The following is a 26169-nucleotide window of genomic DNA, read 5'->3' as shown; positions in this document are numbered from 1 at the left end:
CAATCCTAAGTGGTAGAGAGCCAGAGAAGAAGACAGCTGGGTAAAGGGTGTATGGCCAATTGGTCCTCATCTTCAGTTATGCATCTTGCTACAGCACAGATAGGAAGTCAGTCCTGCTCCATACCAAACTCTCTTATATTGCAGTTTGCATTCCATGTATAATATGTGGGGCAGGGAGAAAATGTGGAAAAATCTGTTCTGAGAGAAAATACAAAGCAAAGTTATGAGCTGGCATAAAACATTGAAATAGCCCTCTAGTTCAGCAAAAAAAAAAAAAAATGTACAAGACATAACAGCACAATGATGCACTAAGTACAACATTCAGTGCCTGAAATATAAAATGAATATTGCATAAGTTGAGCCAGGCAGTGCCTGTGACTAGGGGAACACCCTCTGATACTGATGCTCAGGTCAGTAACATAGACCTGAACGCCACTGCTGGCAAGGAGCGTGTGCAAAAGACAAACCAGCAGTTACGCCGGGAATGATTCACCACCTTTGTATGGCACCCTGATCAGCTGTTAGCGGAGACACCCAAATATTGCATGTCATTAAAACCAGGCTCTTCAGCTGCCCGGAGATGGTGCTGTGGGTGGTCTCCGTCATGCTGGCGCGGCATGCACCGGTATGCTGTGCCAGATCTCCTCCTCACACATGGAGGGCCGCATTCTCCGGAGCTGTGAATACTGCTCTTGTTCAATAGCACTAAACGCATTCAAAAATTGCAAACATATATATATATATATATCTCCATTTTAAGCAAAGCAGTAAAGTGTGGCATAAAAGGGCAGTAGGGTACCTTCTGCCTGGTAAATCCAATACCGGCAGTGACAGCACACGTGGCCAAAGGACGAGACGACAGAGAAAATGTGTGCGGTAACTGGCAATGTCCACCGGAGTCACTAAGAGACTTGCACGGTCCTTTAACCACTTTAATTTTGAAGCTCTTGAATAAAAAAAATATATTCACCATTGGGGGAAAAAAGTCTCTTAATGACTCCGGTAGACATTGCCAGCTACCGCACGCATTTTCTCTGTGTTCTCGCCCTCTACCTGGTAACATGTCCTGAGGCATTTGTGGCTTCTGGCTTTTTGCTGTGTATTTAAGCCATTGACGGACTTTTGTGTATTGTTTTCTTAGAGGTTTTACGTGGCTACTTCCCGCCAGCTGAAGCGCCTGGAGTCCGTCAGCCAGTCACCAGTGTATTCTCATTTCAACGAGACCCTCCTTGGTGTTGGTGTCATTCGAGCCTTTGGAGAGCAGAAGCGTTTCATACAGATAAGCGACTCAAAGGTTGATGAACACCAGAAGGCTTATTACCCGAGCATAATTGCAAATAGGTGAGCTGAGCCAGTAAGGGCAAGGAATTAGCTAATAGTTAATTGACCATCACCGCTGTGCTCTGTGCACATAAGATGCCTCTTCTATTTTGCTAGAGAGGACTTTAGGATTTATTCAAATGTCTGTTGTATAACTGGTATGAATGAAAAGCTAATACACAGCTGGCTCTGTGGCTTGGCAGTAGATCTGCACATTACACAGGAGCCCAAAATTTGTTTTTTTTTTGTCAGGGTTTCTGAGGTTGGGTGTGTAGTAGAAACAATGCACTTAGGCTCTGGAAGAAGGATGGACAGCTGTCTTCTGCAATAGTGACCTCTTGGCAGTAAGGGTTCAGCCTTGGAGAGAGCTTTTTTTTTTTTTTCTCTTAGCTCCATTTCCCCTGGTGCAAATATCCTGAATGGAAAAAGGGGTAGCTGCAGTGCATTCTGTGTATGTACATTTATCTACTGCAGGTCACTTAGCCCAACTGTATGGAGCTTTTTGTGCCCATCTCTGATCTGTATATGTGATGGAATGTGGCAAATGACAGTCATGATGGAATAGATGACAGTAAACTATAAGGTAGCAGAATACTGACTGCATGAAGTGTGTAAATAACGCACACCTATATACCATGCCAAAGCAGATGTCAACAATGTGGCCCAAGCATGCTGGAATTAATACCTTAAAGTCATTCTGTTTGTTGAGATTCAGGCATTTGAGGGGGAAGGGATTTCTTCAAGTTTGATTCAACCACCTGAACAATTACAAAGAAATGTTTGTCTGCAGGTGGTTGGCTATAAGATTGGAATATGTTGGGAACTGCATAGTCCTGTTTGCAGCTCTGTTTGCAGTGATTTCCAGACACAGCCTCAGTCCTGGGTTAGTTGGACTTTCAGTGTCTTATGCCTTGCAGGTAAGAATGTCCTTATTTTTGTTTAATTGTATGTAAAATATAATTTTATAGATTAGGGTAGCCATAGGGGATAGTTGAGGCGAGGTTTAATTCAAATTCTGACCAGGCAGATTTCTTCCTGGCTAGAGTTTGAAAGAGATCTCTGTAGTTAACCAAGATCTGCTGGAAGAGTCTGGACTTTGTACTGTGGGTCTAGGTTAGTTTGTGGAAATCTGTAGTGGATCCACTGGTGGAGTTTTGCAGATCGGCAGATTTTCAACATGAGTTGCCTCATTTCTTTAAAACAAAACCAAAAAAAGGTTGCACTCTAAATTCAGAAGTCTCTTTTTAAAGAAGTTCATAATCCTTTCTTCGAGTGATGTAGTGAAATTTTTGTGAAGCCACATTTTGTTCTGGTCACATATGCATGTGCACATTAACATATCAGATCTAGTAACCTCGTTTATTGCATTAAGGGAAGAGGATGGAGAGATGTTTAGTACTGTAGGAATGCAGACCCTTGACTCTCCATGCTATCTTCTGCCTTTGGTTTAAGATGCTAAACTCTGAGACTTGCTATTTGTAAGATGACCCATGGGCATTATATTTCTTCTGAGGCAGTATATCAGTTTTTTGGGGGGTTTTTTGACCTGGCAGTTCCCACCTGCTCATTTGAGTGTCTTGGTCAATTGTAACCGGGAATGAAACCCATTTTCAATATCTCCTTTCAGATGTAGACAACTCCAGTTCTGGAGTTAGTATGGTTTTCAGGATATCCAGAATGAATATGCGTGATGAGATTTGCATGCACAGTCTCTGTTGTACACAGATATAGCACATGCATATTCATTGCAGATGTGCTAAAAACCAGACTCTGGCACACCAGGGTCGGACATGCCGACCTCTGGTCTGGTCATTGTAATGAACGTCTTCAAGAGACCTCACATCTTCTGGAATGCTGCAAGCATGAGCCCTAAATCCAGCCACTAGGTGTCACCATTGCATGATGACTTGACTCTCTTCCCCTCCTAAGGGCTGTGAATGCTGCCTCTGCAGGATCCCCAGTCTTAGCCTGACCCAAGGAGCAGAAAACATAGGGATTAAAATCCAGGTCCCTCAACATACTGGTACACAGCATTGCCACTAAACCAGCCTTTTTGTTTGTTTGGTTTTTTTTTTTTTTGGGGGGGGAAAGGGGTTAAATACCCGTGGGAGTATTGGCATGCATTCCTCTCTGTTCTCATGCTGTTTGTTCAATCCTTATGGCCTCAGTTACTCTGAATACTGCTTCCTGCATCTATCTTTCCCTCCATAAACCAACTGCAAATAAAGCCCAGCTGCAGGGAGAGGACATGGCAGAAATATTTGGCACACAAATGTGTAACTCATGTGAACTGCCTTAATTGGTTCCAGAAAGACTGGTTATAAGTACCAATAAATGCCAATAGACAGATTAAAGTAAACATTACAGAAAGTGAAAGAACTCTTATCGTTCATGATGCTCCTGGAAAGAGAAATCCAGGAGAGTAAAAATGGTTTCTCCTTGCCATTCACCATATGCAGTGCAACAAGCTTGCATGACAGGTGTTTATCCAGCCGGTATTATGTCTGCTGTATAAATTCAGCCTCACTAGGTGTAAAAACAGCCCTTGGCAGATGGGAAGGTGCATTGGAGCGAGTGGCTTCACAGGCTGCAGGATCTGCAGGGGTGAGACTTGGTGGAATTCCTTTTAAAGCAATGCTGAGATGCGGTTTCTGGCTCGGGATACCTTAGGGAGCCAGAATTCAGTCTGTGGAAGCAGCAATGTTTTTATATTGCATTCATGAGCTATTTATAACACGCTAGAATTCCCCCCTCCCCCCCCCTCCTCCAGTTTGCCCCGTTTTCTTATATACGTAAGTGATGTAGGGTATTGTACTTGTTTGGTTTTTTTGGTCTGTTTTTGTGCCTGTCTTGGAGGACCGCAAGTGCAGGTTTGTCTTCAGACGTGTTCAGGTCGAAAGGCTCAGGTCACTTCCAGCTTTGCAGGCCTCTTGCCATAATCAGAATTAAAACAGGTTGGCAAAATAACAGGTGTCCTCTAAATGTGAGGGCCCCCTTTGTGCTTGCGGTCTAAGCCAAATGACCTTCCTGGCATTGCCCCCTCCTCCTCCAATTTGCCCTGCATAATCAGCGCTGCTTGGTAGTGGTGTTTTGCATGCACTATTGGTACTGGTGGTCCTCTGACCCTAGATTGCTCTCGTTTCTTTCTGCAGGTTACAACATACTTGAACTGGTTGGTGCGCATGTCCTCAGAAATGGAAACTAACATTGTTGCTGTGGAGAGGGTCAAAGAATATTCCGAAAAGGAGAAAGAGGTACAGTGTGGCCTAAGTGTCCTGCACGATTCTCTTGTTTAATAAGAAAAGTACGATGCAAAGGTTCTTAAGGCCTCTGCCTTTTTAGGAGAGGATGTGCTTCTCCTTAAGTGGGAGTGCGTCTGCCCTCACTTGATAGGATGTTGCTATTCTAGTTGACCTTGGCGCTTCTCATTGCTTACTTTGGAAAGGACTTCTCTTTTTTTCCTACTTATGTGAAAAATCTCTTCTTCCTTGTTAGAGGGTGAAAGATAATTGGCAAAGTGCAGAGATCTTTCTTTTTTGACTGTAGCCAAGGTGAGATTTAGTATATTAGCGGAAAAATAGGAGATGGTAAAATAGTCTATGTAAGTACCAACCCGACAGAGCATTACATGTCTTAGTTTAATTCCATGTTGAATGTGCATGGGGAAATGCTTGTGTTAAGGAGCAAGCCAGCCTAGACCAGGGTTGGCTACTTTTATCAAGAAGGGTGAACTGCTTCTGTCTTTTGAAGCAGAGAGAGGTCTCAGGAGGATTAAAATGCAGATTTCCTAGCATGTAGCCAGATGGATTCAGGACCAATGGGTTATGCTCCCCTGCCAGCAGATAGAGATGGAGTCAGGTTTCAAAGCTGATGTCATCCTATATACACCTCTGCAGTGACCTCAGCCCTTCAGTATTTCTCCGTCTCCAGCAGATAGAGGATATGCTTTCCCTATGGGGATCGCTGTACTATTTTAAGGAAAAAAAATTCTACTTTTAAATTGGAGAAAAGCTTGAGCCCCCACTCTTCTGCGGTGATACCTAAAGGTCCCTTCCCCAGTTGAGAATTCCTGAGGTGATTTCCGAGATCCCTCAGAGGTGTGCCTTGATCCGGTAGCCGGTTCCCGGCATGGACTTACTGCTGAAGCAGCTGAAAGTCTGCAGGTGCAAGAAGCCAAAGCCCTCTACCCCCACAGCTGGAGACTATCTTTGAACTCAGCTGGTAAGTGCTGAGCCCAGGTAAGTTTAAAAAAAAAACAACAAAACTTACCTCCTGATTTAGAGACATTTTAGAGGGGTTCCTCTAGCCTCCTTCCTCTGTGCACTGTACTGACATCCCTGATTCTGTTGGGGGTAAAGAAGTAGGCTTCTGAGCGGGTTGAGCGGCCTTCCAGTGGTCTAGGCTCTGCTTTAGGCTTGGTCGGCACACTGTGTGGTAGGACGTGGTGGTGCCATCTTGTGTGCATCTTAGTGCGTGCTGTATTGCCCACCATAGTGCATTGGCAGGGCTATCTCCTGTGACATTTGCTGGCTTTTGGTATCCTGGACCTGAGATACCCCCGGGACTGGGTCATCCATGGGAGAAAAAAATTCGGCAGCACCTAACCCAGTACCTCCTGGGCTAAGCATGAATTTGGCTGCCTCATCTTGGGTGGAATTTTTTCAAGGCCTTCAACCCTTCGTTCAGGTGCAGTCTGCTACCTCACTTGCCCCTGTCTAGATGGAACCTCAGCTGGTAAGCCCTCCCTCTCCCAGTCCTATCGGCAGATCTCAAGGCACGCCTCTCCTCATCAAGGGTATCCCTGGCAGTGACCCAGTTGGCACGGATGAAGAGGAGGATGCAGATTCCTTGGAAGATGGGGAAATTCCCCCTGGTTTAGAACCATATGGGACCATGTTACGGTTTTTCCATAGCGACAAATTGCCGGCCCTGGTTTCCCAGACCCTGAAGATGCTGGGAGTTCCTGGGGCGGACTCTGACGGAACCAAAGAAGAATCCCATTCTGATTTATCTACTGAAAGCCTCTTGCTACTTTCCAGTACTTGAAGCCATCCAGGAGTTGATTGTCCTGGAATGGGATGCCTCAGTAGCAAGTTCTAAAGGTAGACTAGCATTAGAAACTCTATAGCCACTGGATCCGGCAGCGAGAGAACGTTTGCTTTTCCCTAAAGTGGATGCGCAGGTCTGTGCCGTCTCTAAGCAAACAACTATCCCAGTAGAGGGAGGAGCGGCCTTAAAGGATGAGCACAATAGACGGATGGAGACCATCCTTAAACAGCCCTTTGACGCAACAGCAATGAGATTATGGGTAAGCCGTCATGCAGTCCATAGATCAGGGCATCTATAATCTTATTGGGGTTCAGTGTTTGGTTGAGTACAGTTACGGGTATCCATTTGTAATCAAGTTTTTATTCATCTTTTAAATCAAGTTTTTTCAATAGTATATCCACAGTGGCTTTTGAAGAGAATACTGAAGGGCTGAGGTCACTGCAGGGGTATATGTAGGGTGACATCAGCTTTGAAACCTGACTCCGTCTCCATCTGCTGGCAGGGGAGCATAACCCATTGGTCCTGAGTCCATCTGTCTACACTAAGGAAAACAAAATTATCAGGTAAGCAGTTTGTCCATTAGCTGGCTTCTCAGATTGAAGATACAATTATCTATAAGATATTGGTTATCTGCACATTCATTATGGATATCTTAAAACCAGCTCTCAAGGAATATAATTATCTGTCTGGAAAAGACAGGCTAGGTTGAAGTGTTCCTTGAAGATTTGTAGTGTTTAAGATAGTACTATAAGCTCTCAGAAGGCAAAAAAAAAATGTCTCCTTGATTCAGGATCTGGCATACATCAAGAAAATAATTTATTGGCTGGCTGTTCCCTAAGCCCTTACAGAGCCTTAGCAGAGAGCTTCCTTAATGCTTCAGCCACATCCTCCTCCTGATGGGACTGCATCAGAGGTCAGAAGGCAGCTGTCTGTATGACACTCAGAAGCAAGCCAGAGATCTCAAAAGAACGTTGTGGGTTGTGTGTGTGGTTTTTGTTTTGTCCACCCCCCCCCCCCCCCCTTTTGGCCCAGCAGTTTCCCTACGCTGCTTGAGTTTCCAGCTTAGTCGAAATCTGCCTCCCTTGAGCTACAGCACCATGGGATTTCATTCAGAACTACCCAGGGGCCCAGCCACTGTAGTGAGCATTCTCCGATGAGGCCAGCACTCTCTCTGATCTCCTGTGGGTCTTGCGTCTGGCCACTTGGTGTCACTTTGCATCTTATGTTCCTTATTTGGGCCTCTGCACTTTCCCAGTCAGCCCAGGGAGCAAGTCTAGTCTGGGAATCAAACCTTGGTTTTCAGCATGGCAAGCTGGCCCCAAGAGCATAGTTTCTAATGCAAACGTTATTTTGTCCATTTTTGAGGGTTTATATATTAAGCTGTTAGCAGCAGGCATCCTCTGATTTTTCCAGTTTGTTAGGTTGAAAGACCTGATAACCCAATAACAAAATGGAAGATTTTTTGTGTTTTAATACGGGAGCTGTTGTGTGGTGATTTCAAATGGGAGAAACAACTGTTTTACCAAGAGCTTCATACCACCTTATGTGCATTTTATTTATTTATTTTTTTAACTGTGTTTGGCATCTAGCAACTTTGCCTGTTCTGGCCTTTCTTGGAATAGTTTGCTGTGTGATGTGGCCTGTGCCTGGCCATTGTGAGGTATTTGGCTGTCCTTGCCAAGGTCACCAGGGTGCTGTAACTGCTAACCGGCTGTGAGAGTTCTGGCTGGGAAGTACTTGACCAGCAGGGAAGGGCAGAGTTAGTGCCCTAGCAAATCACTGGGATATCAGAAGCTTTCATCTCCACAATGATAAGTGAAGATTTGTCTCTGTTGTGCTGGCTTCATAAAGCTAGTTCATTAATTTTGCAGAAAAATATTGCATCCAAAACTATAGAGAGGTCAATCTCTGTTCAGATTTTGTATAGAGCAGAAGCTTTTCCATTGGGTTTTTTTCTCCCTTATTCTTGTAAGCTTTTCATTCCCTAAGGTTGTGGTGTAGGTAAGTTTTTTAGGGATACAGGACACTTCCAGTTCCCTTCCCCTTCCACCTCACCTCGTGATCCTAAGTTCAGGAAAAGACGTTTTCTCTAAAGAATTAAATTTTTTTTTTTTATCAGATTTGGCAGGATTAGCATTTAGAAGATAACATCCCCACATGTCTCTAACATCCTTGCTACCCATAGGTGGCTTAAAACATGCCATAAACCTTAGCCTGCCTAATATATTAGTACTTAGGGCTAGCCTAATTACCCCTGAGTCCCAACTTCAGGTGATTTCCCTGTTTACCTCTGAAGCAGGCTCTGGCTGAAGGTCTGGAGAATGTGGGCAGGGGAGATGGCTTTCTTCCGGGTCTGGTACTGGCAGAGTCGCCGGGCTTTTCTTGTCTTCTCACCGCATCAGACTCTGCTCCACCGTCCGACCCCCAGGCATGGCGTTTCCTCTCTCCGGTCTCCTGGACACACCTAGTCTTCTCCCTCCTTGATAACAGGGGATGTTGGGGCTGCTTCGGGTCTGCTTGCTTTCTCTTTATTTGCCCCCATCTTATACTTTCCAGCTGATAAGTGTGCATAAGGTCGTGCATAATCATGTACTGAGTGGAGGGTCTTTGCCACATTGCAGATCTCTTCCCCCTCCCCTTTTCTTGGGGGGGGGGGGGGGGTCCTGCCACGTATGGACTGATGCTTTCTGTCACAGTCAGCATTTTCTCCATTTCAGAGTGTTCCCCCTCTGACCTCTGGATTTCCCTTGGCCAGTCAGTGACTTCTGCTTTTGAGCCAAAGTTGCTGCATTGTCCCTCTGCCTTGTGTTTTATTTACACAGGAGGTTACAAACCAGCAGATCTTGATAAGTATCCTTCCGTTCTGGTTTAAAGTTCTCATCTGGGCAAAGTTTCTTTTCTTTAGCTGAGACAGTGTTTTTGGCCTGTCAGCATACTTGTCACCACCCCTCTTTGGCTATATTGATTCATATTGGGTGTTTGCAGTGGTTAAACATGGGATATCACCCTACAGTGGTGCTGCTCCTCTCCTGTGCATGTTAAATGCTTAAGCACCAGGAGACTTAAGAAAAGGGGGAGGGAGGGCAGAGGGGGTTGTCGTATCCGTAGTGGGCTATGTTTTTCAAAACATTCTAGCTGCCTAACTTTGGGATTCAGCCTTCCAAAAATTACCCTCATTGAGCAGCCAAATAGAGCTGCCTTTTTTCACCAGGTGGTTGTATTTAGCCATTCAAAATGTTGGCATACCTGGGGGAAAACTTTGCCAGCTAGTACAAATTGTTGGCATGAGCTAGCTAAGTTTAGTTGGTTGTATCCATATACAGAGAGAGCAGGCTTAAATCTAGACGGTTATGTTCTAACCAGCTAGCTTTTTAACGTAGAGGATGACAGCAATAAAAGTTAGTGGCCCATCTAATCTGCCCCACTTTAATCCTGTTCACATTACCAAGAATATATCCCAGGTACCAGACCTGGATTTAGGCATAGGCAACTGCGCAGAGCACCAAATTTGGAAGATGGCAAGTATCCAGGCCAAAGAGGAGCCTGCCACTTGCTTGTTTTAGGGTCTTGTGCGCAAACAGCACATGGCACTCTGCCTACGGGCACCAAAACCTTAAATCCAGCTTTGTCAGCTGCCAGCCATAAAACACAACTGATTGTAAGATATTGCTTCTTATCCTCACCAGCTTTTTTTTTTGTCTTCCTTGATAGTTCTCCATCAGTCTGTGCAATTCGGTATACGAGTTTCCACACGCAATCCAATACATATGTTTCCATGCTGCCCTCCCCCCCCCCCCCCCCCCCCCACCCCCCTCAAAGCTATATCTCACTTCCAAGCAGCTACCAAAACCAGCGAGTTCATTGTCAAGTTATCCAGCTGCTTAAGTCACGTCAGCCTTGCTGGAGAATGCCTGGCCACCAGCCTGCTGGCATCCACTCCGTTGTTCTCTGGGGAGTTATGACCTGCTGGAATCAACTGACCCTGTCCCCCCCACCCTCATCCTTTCCATGGGCTATGTCACTAGGTTTGCTCATCCTCTTGACTCTTCCCTTCTACTCCCTTCCATGTCTAACCCCAGCATGTCCAGATTGCAAATGCTGCCCTCCCTCGCTACCGTTGGTAGGCTCTGACGACACCGCCCTTTATTTTTACAGTCCTGTCTTTACGTCAACATCGAGGCCCTTTTCCATTTTTTTACCACCAGGTTCTTTGATATCCGTAAAGCTGCCCAAAGGTAGCAAGACAGTTCAAAAACGTCGATCTCCCCTCGATCATTGGTGTTTTGGGTTTTAACTGTAGTCTCTCTGTGCAGGTTTCCCCAGCCCTCTGGAAAGCCTGGGTAGAACCTGTACCGCCGCTGTTAGGGGTGTAACCATTGTTACGTGCAAGTTTCCCTAGGGTAGTTATGGTTTGACCATGACAGCCCAGTACATCCCTTCCACCGCTTGTTAGGGTTTAACCAAGCCTGATTCAGTTGTACCTCCACTCTCTGACCATTGACCTGCATATTCCCCGTTTTTGGTCTTGTAAATTCCACGTGCTTGAGCAAACATGCAAACTGCATTTCTTCCACCTCTTATCCCCTCTCCCCCACCCATGTCACCTGTGATTATCACTGCACTCTGCCTGCCCCAAGCATGTTTAAGTTGTCTTGGTTTCGATTTGCCTTCTGGCAGAGGCAGTGGCAATCTAGGCCTCAATATCTTCTTGACAAAGAAGTATTTTCTCTTATTTCCTTTGTGCTTTCCTCCCTGCAGCTTCATATTATAACCCCCTTGTCCATAACTTTCCTTTTCTGTGTTAGATTTCACGTTTCTGCACTTTATTCTTTTTTAATTTGAAAGGCTTTAAGTGCAAATTTTCAGTTGCAGCCTAGCCATCTCAGTGGCTTGTGGAACATCAACGCCAATGATTTAATGCAACTCTGGCCTTCAATTTCAGGCGCAGTGGAGAATCGAGCAGGCTACGCCTGCAAGCAGCTGGCCTCATGAAGGCAAAGTGGAGTTCAGAGGTTTTGGTTTGCGCTATCGTGAGGACCTGGATTTGGCTCTGAAGAATATAAACGTGACCATAGATGGAGGAGAAAAGGTAGGTAGAAGATGAGTCTGTTGTTTTGTTGTTCTTAGCACAGTTTGAGGTCTAAAAATGTATCTGTGGGTTTCCATGAATCTTATTGAGCAGTTCCTGTTTTACTTCAAATGGAGCTTTCTCTTTTTAGGGCCTGTGAGCCCTTTTCAGTTTAAGCTCCCCTCTTCCATTTTCTCCCATGATAGCCATGTGTATCTCTGATTGTGGCCTTGATATCCTCTGCTCCCTGCGCTTCAGGTACTCCCAGAACACAAATCTTGGCATGCCTTTGACCTCTTTCTAAATTGTCTCGTCTTTCATGCAGCTGCACAGTTGCTTTCTGTTTTCTCCTTGAGTTTTTTGAGAAGGCTTCAGTAGGAATTGGTTTGTGGTCTGATGGGCATTTTGGTGATCAAAACTTTTTTCCCCAAGTTCCTTTATCTCTCTCTCTACTCAAATCTGTGCCATATTGGTAATACCTACTCTGATTTAATCTCCTGCATTCACACAAGAATGTCGGCCTTGATGACTGGCTGATCGAGGTCTTTTAGGTAGCTAATCCCCTTCTGCTGTTTGAAGTATTGCTTTGAGTTGCTGGAATATTTTCCTCAAGCAGAAGAATAGCTGGAGGTGTGGTCCATTCTTTTATAATTCAGCAGGCAGTGAAACAAATTTAAATCAGACGGCATGGTGGTGGTGACGACTTAGCCTGTATCGCCTACTCTACAGCAAGTGGAATCTTCCCGGACCAGTGAAAGAAACCTTTTCATAAACCTGTTCGCTTTAATTTGTAGCTTTTAACCAGGTTGAGGCAACAGGTCTCTCTTCATATTACGGTTGGTTCCTGCTTTCTGTGCAGAAGGGGAGCATTTGAGAAAATCTAGTATTGTCTTATTTACTTAAAAGGATGTTTGTGTTTTGACTGCCCACTTATATTGGAATTAGTAAGGCTTACCTTAATCTTCCTTCCATCTGACTTTAATGTCGACTGATGTTTTTGTGTTTTGGATTATTTTATAGCTATGCTGTCTTAATGAGGATATTTGTTTTATCTGTCCTAAGCAGAGCCCCTGGTTTCCTGCACCAGAATTTTTCAAGATTCTGTGGCAAGAGTTAGCAAATTGTGTGGCAGAATTTTCAAAATTCTGCAGCAATTATGTGGCAAATTTTGCATTAAGTCAGTTTTTTTTTTAATTGAAAAACATTTATATTTGTTTTTAAACAATATTTAAACTATATACAAATTAAAGTGTATCTAGTTCAAAAATCAACAATTTATCATGTAAGACATGTTAGAAGCTTTTAACTGTGAAATGTCACTTTTAAATTGAAATAATGAAACACTCTTTATATTTTCTTGAGAAATTCCTTGTCTTTTCGAGTATGAGCTTCTGTTTGCTGAAAATGCCCTCCGTATCAGCAGTTTGTCATGCTGTTAATTATACAGAAAAATATGTGCACATATATTAGACACACAACAGACACAAGAAGCACAAGTTTATATTTGAAGGCAGTAGAGTCGGTCATCAAGGCTTCTATGAATTGAAACGAATGCCCTCTTCCAAAACACATCCGGGTTTTTGTGGTGGGGTTTATGACTAACCACATATGCAGGTACAAAATTCTTTGTATAAAGATGAAAGTCTTCTATAGGGGCATCTCTCCATCCAGGAATTATATCAAACCCCTCTTCAGCTTGAAAAGGCTTTAAGAGATCTTTGAGAGATCAAACATTCTGACTGCTTTCTCTTTCCATGGTAGTGGGGTGGGGATAACAGAAGAAGGCTGTTTAGAGGGGAGGGGGCTGGAGCAGGAGCAGAGAGAGCTAAGAACTGAAGGGCAGGCAGGCAACCAGCAGCTTTGTTCAAAGGATTGCATTAAGAGGTCTTAAAGCTTACAGGAATGTTGACTCTGTTGCAGATTATAAAATATTTGGTTTCTCCAGGTGGGAGGCTGGGAGCACTGATCTTATGTACGTTTTGGATTTGGAGCTGTTGGTTTGTAAAAACTGGTTTGTCGCTCCTATGCTTTGAGCATTTTTTTTCTTTCTGGAAAGCATGTCACAGAAATGAAATTAACAGTGCAAACATTCCTTTCTTTTGAAGCCTTAATGGTACTACTTTAGAAGACTCCTGCTCCTGGTTTAATGTGGTCACCTTATTTATCGTATGAACGTGCCCAATACTTGCAGGTCGCTTCACCCCCTTCTCTTCTGCCTTGCTTCCCATTTCTTCTCCTTTCCCTCTTTGATGCCTGCTCTTGCTTTGTTCTTACACTTGCCTTTTCTCCGTCTCTGTACTCCTCTCCATCCCACGATACTTTCACGAGACACGTCATTCTAGTCGCATGATTACTGTGGTAGAGTCTGGCAGACACTGAATTTCATGCTGCAAATATTTATTTATTTTGAGGTGCAGTGTATGTAGAGGAACGTGCAGTTAGTGATTTACTGTTAAGTGCACGGAGTTACAGTAATTTCTGCATTGTGCCACTTAGACCTTTCTTGGTGATGTAATTTATTTAATATACCACAATTTGAATATATAAATATAATATCTGCATCAAGACACATACATATAAATATTGCTTGTGGTAATCTTCAGATTCCTGCCACGATAGCCCAGCGACTCGCATCCTCCTCTTCCTGCAGGCGTTGCCCATCCTGCTAAGGATTTTGGCACAGCTGCACCTTTTACGGGGAGCCGCCCGAACAGGGCACTTGAGATGTGCTTGTGGCTGGTGCCACTCCAGGCTCTGACCATGCTTCTGCCAATAGTCCAGAAACACACCCGGCTTGCCAGTTTCTTCAGCTTGGCTCCTTGTGGCAGTGGGATTTGAACCCTGGTTCGTAGCTCGCTGCTCTAACCACAAGGCTATTCATTCCTTCCCTCCAAGAGAGCTGTTGTTTTAGATGGCTGGTTAGATCCGCAGCTCTCTCCTCCCCTGTAACTGTTTTTCGGCCTAACCCTTTAACAGCTGAAATGTAATTTCTGCATGACCTGTCCATGATACTCCAGAGTAATTGGAGTATTCCTGTTCCTTTAGCTCTGTGGTAGAGTCCCTGCTGGAGCCAAGATCCCTAGTTGGAAAATGGTTATAATACCGGGGAGTGCACAGCAAGCAGCAATGCTTTACTATCTGGCTTCCTGAATTCTGCTTAATAACTAGCATGATATTATTAGACATTGGGTCCCAGTTAAAAGATGAAAGTGTTATTAAATATATTTAACTTAGAGAATATTCAGTCACAATGTAAGTGCACAGCAGCTATCACACTCAAGTACAACATTTTGGGCAGACTAGATAGGCCATATGGTCTTTTTCTGCCTTTGTTTCCAATTACTGCTGTAATTGCCCAGTTCTTCCCATCTTCATGAGGCTGAAATCAATACCACCACCACTACCACAGCGCTTTCCTTGGGGAAATTTAGGGCAGTTAGACATTTATAGCCTGATGTAATAAAATGTGACTGTAAAAAAAAAAAATTTGCACTGAAGTTCAGCACATATTTTCTTTACTCATATGCTAAAAAAAAAGCTGAACTCCCAATGGCAGTAAGCTAATGAAATATTTTATGTGCACAAATATGTTTTCTGCCCTGAAAACACAACTTTTGCATAAAATGTGATTTATGCACTTAAATCCCAAATATAGGATTCTGGCACTATGAATTCCAGGTTCAGTTATCTCTACTAGCACTACTCCACCTCTGACCAGGAGTTAGATTTCCAGTGTTAGGAAAACATGGGTTAAGCTTACTCGCCTCTCTGCATTGGAAAGAAACAGATAATACTTTGATTTGCATTGAGGGGCATTTAAATTGTGTGCATGTTTTTTGTGTGCTGAGCTCCTTGTTAAAATGGGAGTAAAGTTGTACACACACACACATGCACCCAACTGTGTGTTAAGGTGCGCTAGTCTGTGCGCAAAGTTATTACGTCGGCCTTCCAACTAGATGGGAAGCAATGGATAAATTCTCCACTAGCATTAGATTGGGGGCTGGGCAGACCCTTGGCACTCTCTATATACCATATAGAATAACAGCATGTGTTGTGTGGTGTTTTTGTCTTTTATTGCTTTTTTGTATGTTGCATGCTAGGTTGGGATAGTTGGAAGAACAGGAGCTGGCAAATCTTCTCTTACCCTGGGCCTGTTTCGCATCAATGAGGCTGCTGAAGGGGAGATTATCATCGATGGAGTCAACATAGCAAAAATAGGGCTTCATGATCTGAGGTTCAAGATCACAATCATCCCTCAGGTACAAACAAAGCATGCTGCTTTTATTTGGGGGGGGGGGGGGGGGGGGGAGAAACGGGCTGGTCCATATTATGTTTGAGTACATATGGAATATGTGCAGAAATATAATAGTATGTAAGACCTGTTGGACGTAGAACTTTTTGATGGACTCTGAGAACTGGTGGACCTGCCGAGTGCTACAAATGACGGGAAAGGATGATTTGGAGATGTTAGAAAAGGGGGCTGACACTAGGAGAGGTAATTGATGCTCCTCTGTGCCCTCCCCATCAGACATACACCTTTTTGTGCTGTGTTACTAAGGGGGTGCACATTATAAAGTACAAATCAGTAGATGTGCAGCCTGCCAAATGTTTGGTGTGTGCGTTGGCGAGCTGGGAGGGGTTGTCCAGTTACCGTTTCTTTTAAGATTTGTTTTGTTTCTGTTCCTTTTCAGAAATTAAATAAACAATAGAAAAGCCCCTTCCCAACCCCCAGTACATCCATGTTGGGTCCTCTGTAATAAAAGGGGCAGGAGGGATACCTACTCGCCTTCTGCCTCTGGATAGACTGGCATCAGTTATTGTACTGGTCCTGAGGTCGACCGCCATTTGAAGGCCCAGGAGCAGGAGGCAAGTGGGCAACCCTCCTGCCCCTCAGGACTTCCGCGGATGGGGTAAGTGGGAGCTGGTGTAGCTCCTTGCCCCCAGTACCTTTTCGGGAGGGGGGGGTCAAAGGGTTCCTAGACCTTAGCAATGCTTTATTGGGTGGGGAGGGGGTTTGGAGGCTACAGGCCGCTCCTTTTTTTTGGGGGGGGGGGAGGGGAGAACAGTGTTGGAAAGCACATCTCTGAAAATCCAGAGCATTGGGAACAGAAGATTGCACGAATGTTCATATCTTGAAGGCTAATTGTCAGATTTAAGGGGAGGGTTTGTGTTTGAAAGCTTGCAAATCACTTGACTTGCGGCCTGTTGAAATGGTGCACCTTTTGTCCAAGTAGATAACTTCCCAAAACACAACAATATCCATGGAAAATGATAGAATGTATCTGCAAAACACTACAGAGATGTTTAGATTGATTCTTAAATTTCACCTTTTGAAGCAAAAGGTCCACAGTGGTTTTTGCTGAAGTATTTTACTGGTGTATATTTTTGGTGGACTTTTTTTTTTTTTCCTTCTTCTGAAGCTGTTGTAGACTAAATCCCTGGGCAAAAGATGGTCTAATTCAAAGGTGGGGTCTTGAACTTTTTTTAAATTTAATTTTTTTGCTATACCTCTGCCTAAAAATGTAAATCTGATGTGCAGGCTAGTATGCTACATGATTTGAGAGTGCCATCTAGTGGGCAGGCTGAAAAACAACTGATTTTGGTAGAGTTGTGTAGAAACATTTTAAGTAAGTTTGGTGAACCACTTTACTTTCCATGGTATGGAAGTTGAGAAGCCATCAGATGGAGATGCACTTCAGCTTACCTGCTGGCTAGATTTGACACATTACCTGCAAGAATATATCATTTAATCTAAGATAAAATGTAAAATGTTTTAAAATTTGGAACTTGGGGTTCACCAAGAGAATCTGTTCTTTCCCAGTGGTACTCCAAAGCCAACCAGTACCTATTAGAGGACAGCGGGCTTCCCCAGGAGCTTTCTGATTGCCCAGCAAGAAGTGATATTATGGCAGACAGAAGTGCAAACAAAAGAGAATATAGCAAGAAAGACTAACAAAATGTGTGTGCATGCATGTATGTATATATATATATAATATATATAATAAATTATATGTAACACATACATTGAACATGTAGAACATGCGTTCCCCCATTTACATGTATTAAAATGTGTTGATTACTTAACACAAATGGCCTAAGCGATGTGCAGATTAAACATTCAAAATTTCCAAATGTTGTACAAAACTAAATACATAACACCACAAAGTTAAACAATCACTTGAGTCCAAATAGCACCGAGGAGACGCTCATTATAGTGCAGAACCTACTGTCCTTGGAGAAAAGCCTGCCTATACAAGAACGTTTTAGGAGCCCTGTAAATGTCTTTATGCACTCGCTCACCCGTAGTTCCACTGGGGAAAGACTTCCATAAAGCAGGTGCTCCCACAGAAAAGGCGGGCTCTGTTCAGAGAGAGGTGGGAGCATCAAGTATGCCCCCTCTGTGATGACCTTAACAAAGGTGAAGACTGATATAACTTGAGGACCATGGACAGGAGCCAGCATTAATTAGTTTAAACAGTGCAACCCGCTGTCACAAAGGAATCCAATGTAGATAGATGCATGAGTGTAGGTGTAAAACGCTCATTTAACTCCAGAAATCAGACAACCAGCAGCATTCAGCAGTAAAAGCTGAAGAGCTGCAAAGAGGCATCAGGAAAAAAGACGAAGATAGCATTGCAGTAATCATTGAGAGGAATAACAAAACACTATGTAAAAATTCACAGAATTGTAACATCAACCATATTGCCTGAACTATAAAAATAAAAATGTTGTAGAGATGTTTTTTGTATATTTTTTCATATTTAATTTTTTTTATGTTTTATTATTACTTCATTATTACTCAATAAAAAATTGTGATGAAAAAGCCCAGTTCATACACAGCTACATCACTGCCACCATAGCAGATAGAGATTTTAATCATTTAGCAAAAAAACTTCCAAAAAGTAAGCATCAAAAAAACCCCCAACTTGTGGAACCTTTTCACTGAAATAAACAAAAAGATGTTTAAAATGTGTCTTAAACCCAGCTCAGATCAACTGTTCAAAGCAGTTTCCTTAAAAGAAATCCCAGAAAACTGAAGTGCTTGTCCCTTTACAGATCAGGTTTCAGTATTAAAGTGGATTTAAGCAAAGGCCTCTCTTTCACCCTTCATGGTTTCCGCAGGGTGTTGGACCCCAGTAGTTTCTTTCTGCTACTTTAGTTTTTCAGCTCATTTCGAACCTGGGCTGGGATCTGGCTGTGAGCCTTAATTTCCTGACCACCCAGGGATATTTTTTTCCTCAATTTTATATCCCTTCCTAACTTTAGTCCAGTTGTTGCAGTGATGGTCCTTGGCTGGGGGGCCATGCACCCAGGGCTCCTTCTGCAGTCAAGACCCTAAATCCAGCCATGAGGTGTCACTATTGTGTGATTACTGAGATGACTTCCTCCTAGGGGCTGGAAACATTGCCCCTGGAGCAGCCTCTGTCCTGTCCAGGAGTTAAATCCAGGTCCCTCTGCGTGGCCCCATTTAATATTTGTAAAAGTTAATTTATAACCAATCTAGCATTACGTGTAGAATGCAACCGTGTGATCATTTTCGAAGCACCATGCTGCCAGAGCACGTCCTTGGACGTGAAAGACCTTCATGCGTGAGTGAAGTTTTAAGGGTTTATTATTCTTTAGGTTAACGAGCAAAATGAAAAAAATGACAGCATAAGAAGATCCTGGCTCGCACAAGGGCAGGCTAATCTACTGCCCTGCAAAGTAAAACAGCTTATATGCATCTCTCAAATAGAAGGCATTTTAAAGCTGGATAAATAGGGTGGTTTGAAGATCAGTATTTCATAAGGGGCCCATCAGGGTCCGAGCCTTGTTAGATAACCCCAAAAACTATAGGCCTTGTTCGTAAATTCAAAGGTCCACTATCTTCCAGAATTTTTTTTTTTTAAATTTTTATTTTATATTGAACAGTTTCCAGCCTCTGCAGGCTGTCTCCAGCTGGTCCTCTCTTCTGGGCAGGCTCAAGCTTCTTTATCAGGCCTCAGTAATTAGCCTCTCCCAGCCTCAGCTCCGGCTGCCTTGTAGTAACTTTCTGAGAGCAAGAGTTCTTCTGTGTCTGCCAAAGGTGAGGTCCCCAGGGCCGTGATGCTCAGAATTTCCAGTTCAGGTTGTGTGTGCCATCCCAGCAGTATTCAAAGCTATCTTAATGACACTTTATGGATATCCATTTACTCTACACATAAGTATCAGGAGTGCTGGTTCATTTAATGCTAAATTAACATATTGGGTCTGTACCTAGAGAGAAGAGAGATTTATGGCCCGTTCTGTAGTATTTGGTTAGTGCTAACATATAATTATTTTCTTTGTGTGCCTTGTCTTCGTAGGACCCAGTGTTGTTTTCTGGCTCCTTGAGAATGAATCTGGATCCCTTTGATAAATACTCTGATGAAGAGATCTGGACAGCCTTGGAGCTGGCTCACTTGAAGAATTTTGTAGTGGATCTCCCTGACAAACTCAATCATGAGTGCTCTGAAGGAGGAGAGAATCTGAGGTAAAATTATTTTTGCTTGTTACATAGTCCTGTCTCAGAAGAAGTACTGGGCAGGAAAAATAGGAATCTTATCCCTACCCCTGCAAGGTGTAATCTCCTAGTGTTTTTATAGTAGTAAACTTCTGCTGCTCCATTGCATGCAGATCTATCTCATGCATGTTAATTGTGGATGTCCTGAAAACCAGACTGGCTAGGGGGAACGCCAAGACCACCATGGCCTTAAATTACCTAATCAAAATAAAAAAAAAACACCCCAAAACATCCCAAGTCAATCTGGATTCTGTGCAGGTTCCAATTATTGGACCAACATAAGAGTTATCCAGCCTAATCTAAAGATGCAAGTTCTTCTCCACCCCCTTGTGCACAGCCAATTGGCTGAAGACACCTTCAAGAGCTTCTCTCTGATTGCCTGTGAGGGCGGCGAGATGAAACGGTAGCCTGGGGAGTACGCAAAAACCTGAAGCACTGATTATTTCCACTACCTTTCTTTCCTTTAGTTAGTATTTCAGAGGTTTTTAGTGGTTGACATGCCACGATGCTGCTGCTGGTCTGGCTTTACTCCTGGGGGAAATTCTGCACAAAAATTACAATCCTAAGCCTTTAACACAATATTCTCTTTATGCAATAACTTCTTTCTGTATTGCATTATAAATTCCTCGGATGCATGTATATTTTATTTTTTAAATATTTGGAGCAGAACTTTCCCATCATAAGGCTTGACCCCCTCCTCCCCTAGAACTCTCTCCTTTCTCCAGGCTCTGGCTGCAGCCTTCTCTCCCGTTTTAGTCTTGAGCCCTTCACCCAGACTTGATCTCTCCTTCTGTGTAAGATCAACCCCCCCCCCCCCCCCCGCACTCCAGCTTTGTCCCCGCCAACTCTCTCTGCACCCCCCCCCCCCTCCTCAGGTATCTCACTATTCCCTGCTGCTTAACCATTCCCCTAGTTCTTTCTCTTGCTGCCCCTCCAGCATTGGCGGCAGAACTCACTCTATGCCCCAGGCTTGACCCCCGACCCCCTTGGTTCACTCATTCTCCCCCCATCCCTAAGCACAGCCTCCAGCTTTCTCTCTGTCCCCTACTTCCTGGGTTTGACACCTTCCTCAGCTTGCCCTTCTCTCTGCCCTATCAGGCTTAAATCCTCCCTCCCCAAGCAAGACCCGCAGCTATCTCTCTGCTCCCTGCTCTTTTTCTCCTACCTCCCCCCCCCCCCCCCCCCCCCCCCGCCCAATCTCTTAGGCTTCACTTCCCCTACTGCATGGGCAGACCCCCATCACCACTGCAGCCTCTTCGGGCCTGCACAGGCCAGCACCTGCAGCCACAGCCTCCTTCGTCTTCCGGCATGTGCTTGCCGACACTGACGCTTCTTCCTTCTGGCTGCATGGAATGATGCTTCATCCTTCCAGCCTGCCCTGCTGGCTCCTGGTCCCTGTGCCAAATTCTGCAAGGCGGAAGGAGAATTCTGTGAAAAATCTGCTCTGCACAGTTGCACAGAATTCCCTTAGCAGAATAATGTGCATGGATTTTACTGTTAGAGATTCTGACACAGCAATTACTTAACCTTGGAGGGGAAGATGTGAACTACTGATTGGACTAAGCAAGCTACACCCATGCTTATCTGTTTATCCAGACTATGTAATTCAGTCCTTGCTGGTTGTTGCCTGAATATAGACCACCTTTCTTCATTCCCCCCTGCCGTTGAAGCAGAGAGCTATGCTGGATATGCGTGAAGTGTAAGACTTTCTCCCCTGCCGTTGAAGCAGAGAACTATGCTTTATATGCATTGAAAGTGAAGTATTAGGCTTGTTTGGTTTGGGGTAGTAACTGCCGTAACAAGCAAGCTACTCCCTGCTTTTTTGTGAATGCAAATCCTTTTTTCCACATTTCCTCATTGCCGCTGAAGCTTAGAGCAATGTTGGAGTTGCATTAACCGTGTGTATGTTTATTGAATAAGGGTATTATTGAATTAGGGAAACACGGGAGTAAAGAAAAATGTTGTACGCTCTGTAGGACATACGGCAAAAGGGAATGGAGATGGAAAGTGGCAGTGATGAAGAAACGATTAAGAAAATGTATAAAGTTCAAGTTTGGGGAAAACGTTTGATTATTGCACACGGTTTCTTTTTTTTCATTGGCAGTGTTGGGCAGCGCCAGTTGGTGTGCCTGGCTCGGGCGCTGCTCCGGAAGACCAAAATCCTGGTTCTAGACGAAGCCACGGCAGCAGTGGATCTGGAAACGGATAACCTCATTCAGTCGACCATCAGGATTCAGTTTAAAGACTGCACTGTGATAACCATAGCCCATCGCCTCAACACCATCATGGACTACACGAGGTAAATGGTGGCAAAGCTAAAGTTAGAATCCTATTGCTTGCACTGTCATGGAAGGGGACCAGAGTTAATTTCCTGTCTCGCGTCTTCCACGCTCTGGGCCGGCTGAGGCTGGGGCTGCCGAGGGAAGGGAATCACAGTTATCCATGCAGTGGCAACACCTGGAGGTCCATATTCAAAAGTATTTAGCTGGCAAACTCAGAAGTTAACCAACTAAATGAATATTTGGACACACATCTGGCTAAATTCTAGCTGCCTAATAAGTTAGGGGTGTTTAACCAGCTAACTTGGATGGCAGGATGGCTTAGCCGGCTAACAGGGTCATGTATCATTTCACAATAGGGTCTTAATGCGCGCGATAAATAATGCAAATAATGCGTATGCAAATTCCACATCGAGTATTCCAGTGGGGGGGAGTTTGGGCGGAGTATATGGAAGTGCAGGTCATTAGTGTTCGATAACTGCCCCTATTTTTCGGTCCACTGTGCTCATGATAGTCTTGCGTTACGGTGAAAATACCTCTGTATAGAGTTAGTCTCTCTCTCTCTCTCTCTCTCTCTCTCTCTCTCGGCTGTGAAGCTGGATTTATTTATTTATTTTAAAAATGCTTCTTAATCATCGTCCTGACTGCATCTCTCAAAGCAATTTATGACATTCATTACATTAAAACAATGTACAATAAAAAAAAAATCAACAGGCCGATGTTATCAGAAACCATTCTTGCTCGTCACTCATACAAGCCATGTTTTTAATTTATTTTGGAAGCTCAGTCTCCTGGATTCACTGGAGATGTTCTTTTCTTTTTTTTTTTTTTTGCTTTTTGACTCCGTGGCTTTAGTCATTTATATCGCATGCTCTGAATCAGGCATCAGCAAGGTTTTGTGGCGGTGTGCCAAAAAACCCACAATCTCCTTGGAAGAGATCTCCCCGGACAAACGCTGCTGCTGCTGCTCCTCTCCATCTACTCAGGACATGGCTGGCTTTACGTTGCTGGCAACCTCAAGTATTTTCGGATCTTTTATGCATTATGAGATCAGCACAGCCGGCCGGTTAATTATGAAAATGGCTACTTACTGTGTGTGCAAAGCTGACCGCATTCAGACAAATGGTCAGGCATGTAAGATGCTCCACAATATATATATATATATATATGTGTGTGTGTATATATTATATATATTATATACATATACACACACACATATATATATATTGTGGAGCATCTTACATGCCTGACCATTTTTCTGAATGTGGTCAGCTTTGCAGGCATAGTAAGTTACATGTATTAATGTTGAGAGATGGACTTGTAAATTGAAAAAGGACACACAATTTGAAATTAGCACTCAGTATGAAAAACACCTTTGGAAATTTTTGTGAATTCCATGAAGTATGCTTTTTCAGTCTTTGTTTGTTGTTTTGTTTTTGTTTGTTTTGTTTTTGGAGGCTGCACATTTAAGTATCTGTTTAAGTTCTGATATATATATATATATATTTTTTTTTTTCTCTTTTAGGGTTATGGTACTTGACAGAGGTCAAATAGTGGAGTTTGATTCCCCGGTCAACCTTCTTCAGAAGAAAGGAATCTTCTACAACATGGCCAAAGATTCAGGCTTGGTTTGATAGAACATGTCACAATTTTTTTTTTTTTTTAAGATACAGTGACTTGACAAAGACTCAAAGAGCTATTATTTCCATACAACTATTTTTTCAAACCAAAAGAATCAGATTTTTATAAGAGGAGAATGGTAGTCATACCAAATTACATGATCTTGTGTTCAAGGATTAAGTAATGGGCACAGATGCTCACCAGCTGTGCATGACATGCCAGAAATCCAATTTCCTTAATACCCTAGTGTCACAAGTTTAATGTAGCCCACTGTCCAAAATATTTATTTTATTCTGGAATTTTTTTTATACTTTGGTGATCCGTAAAACATACAGCTGCTGGTTTTGTAACATATCTCTGTGACCTGTAGAGTCACAACTTTTTTATTTTTCTCTGTTTCCTGAAGTGGAATCATTTTGCACCATGAGGTGCTCCAAGCTTTTGCTTTTCTGTAATGTCAGTTTTAAGATGGTCCTAAATCTCCCTCTGCCCCGGCACTCAGCCACTGTGCAATTCATTGTGCAATATTGTCCTGGGAAAAGCTCTGGTACTTTGCTCTTGTTCCCTGTTTAACACTTGGCAGCTGTGTAGATTTTACAGAAGGTGGCTGAGCAGGAGCTGTCCGGCAGAGGTCAAGGGCCTGTGAGAGGAGCATCAAAAAGGTCAAAAAAAAAAAAACAAAAAACGACAAGAAGCACAGACAATGGGAAGCCATGAGCAACAGGCGAAAAAATAAAATAAAATTCTGTAGGAACACTAAAATCACCTAAGAGGGGGAGGGAAAAGTTAATCTGATTGGTGTTGAGAGGATCTATAAGCAAACCAAACATTGCTGTCTCCTGAATCCTCAGCTCTTGCCTCCTAATGTGATTTTACTTATTCTGTACTACAAAAGGTGGAATTTTAACTTTGTCTGCTGCATGCACTTGAGGGGGATCTATTATGCTTCACAAAAGGTTGTGCGCATTCACTGGTGAAATACGCACATGCATGCAAATAGCCACGAGGCTGCTCATGAGCGCTATATGGTCTGGTAGAATTATTTGAATTGAAGGTGTTGGGGAAGGTTCTTTGCTTTTACAATAATATCCTGGTGCTAAGAGAACTTCCTCAGCAGTTTTTTTTTTGGGGGGGGTTTATTTTTTTCCAAGAAATATAAATTGAATGTCCTGGATTAAATTGAGTTGGACCATGGTTTCCGCACGCCGAGGCCACTTGCTACTAAGGTCCATGTCCGCTCTACATTCTTATGCAAAGTGCTTTCTGGTGAATTGTGCTGATTTTCATAGTTTCACAAAGCTAAGCCTCGCAGCTACGAAATTATTCTAAAAATAAAATGGTTTGTGGTACAGTCTACTTCACAGTGAAGCTTTTAACCAGTCTGTCTGTGCTTTCTTGTATTGTTAAAGGAGAGAAAAAACAGTCTTTTGTTACAAAAGGTCATATTTAGTGGAAAGTTTAGCTAGGATTTACGTGCAGATTTGACCTGTGCACTTAAATTTCTTTGAGGTTTGGACTTGTTAAATGACATTTGCCTCTTTGTAATCGGAAAAGTTTATTTTCTTAGATATTTATTTTTTGGTCTTGTAAATTATATATTTCCTTACATTTGGACAGTTGAATTTTTTTTTTTGTAAAATCTATTAAATAGATATTTGTAAAGGACTTGTAAAACAACAAAACGTTGTTTGAATAAAATTTTGCTTGTTTTTTTTTTTCTGTTCTGTATTTTGTGGGTTGTCTTTTTTTTTTTCTTTTTTTTTTATTTTATTTTTCACTTTTGTTTATGAAAGCATATATTTTTGTTTTTAAATGTTCTTGCTATTTTAAACACTAGTAACCCCTCCCCTTCTTGGTGTTCCATATACAGTTGTGCTCATAAGTTTACATGCCTCTGGCAGAATTTAAGATGTGTAGCATTTTAAGAAAACATGTGTGATCAGACAAAACATGTCTGTTATTTTTAATGTTTCAAATTAAACTATTTTATGCATCACAGAATAGCACAATCATTAAACAAACCATAGCAATAAAAAAAATAAAATATTCCTGTTCAAAAGTTTTATATAGCCTTGAATGTTTGGGCTGATAATATACACTCATGTTGATACACACACAGGTTGAGATGGCAATGAAAGATAGGTATCCACACCTGTGCCTTGTTTGATTGTAATTAGTGTCTTTGTATAAATAGTCAATGAATTTCTTAAACACAAACACAGAAATAATGGCAGAAAAGAACCAAATGGTCCATCCAGTCTGCCCAGCAAGCCAATGGCAGCATCTACTGCCGTGTAGGTTACCCCTATGCT

General features: G+C 43.0%; 1 protein-coding gene across 2 annotated transcripts in view; it reads left to right on the top strand.

Moving 5' to 3' along the window:
- The window catches only part of LOC115076056 (multidrug resistance-associated protein 1-like), a 108209-nt gene extending 82638 nt beyond the window's left edge, over positions 1-25571 (top strand). For both annotated transcript variants that reach the window (XM_029577161.1, XM_029577160.1), the window contains 8 exons: positions 1142-1341; positions 2111-2237; positions 4473-4574; positions 11312-11458; positions 15538-15696; positions 19762-19928; positions 22063-22257; positions 23763-25571. In XM_029577161.1, coding sequence (XP_029433021.1) covers positions 1142-1341; positions 2111-2237; positions 4473-4574; positions 11312-11458; positions 15538-15696; positions 19762-19928; positions 22063-22257; positions 23763-23871 — 1206 coding nt within the window. In that variant the 3' untranslated portion in view covers positions 23872-25571. The remainder of the gene's footprint in view (positions 1-1141; positions 1342-2110; positions 2238-4472; positions 4575-11311; positions 11459-15537; positions 15697-19761; positions 19929-22062; positions 22258-23762) is intronic.
- The last annotated feature ends 598 nt before the right edge of the window (positions 25572-26169 follow it).

This window comes from Rhinatrema bivittatum, chromosome 14, assembly GCF_901001135.1.
Source record: "Rhinatrema bivittatum chromosome 14, aRhiBiv1.1, whole genome shotgun sequence".
Taxonomy (NCBI): domain Eukaryota; kingdom Metazoa; phylum Chordata; class Amphibia; order Gymnophiona; family Rhinatrematidae; genus Rhinatrema; species Rhinatrema bivittatum.
This window is presented reverse-complemented; position numbering and strand designations above follow the sequence as displayed.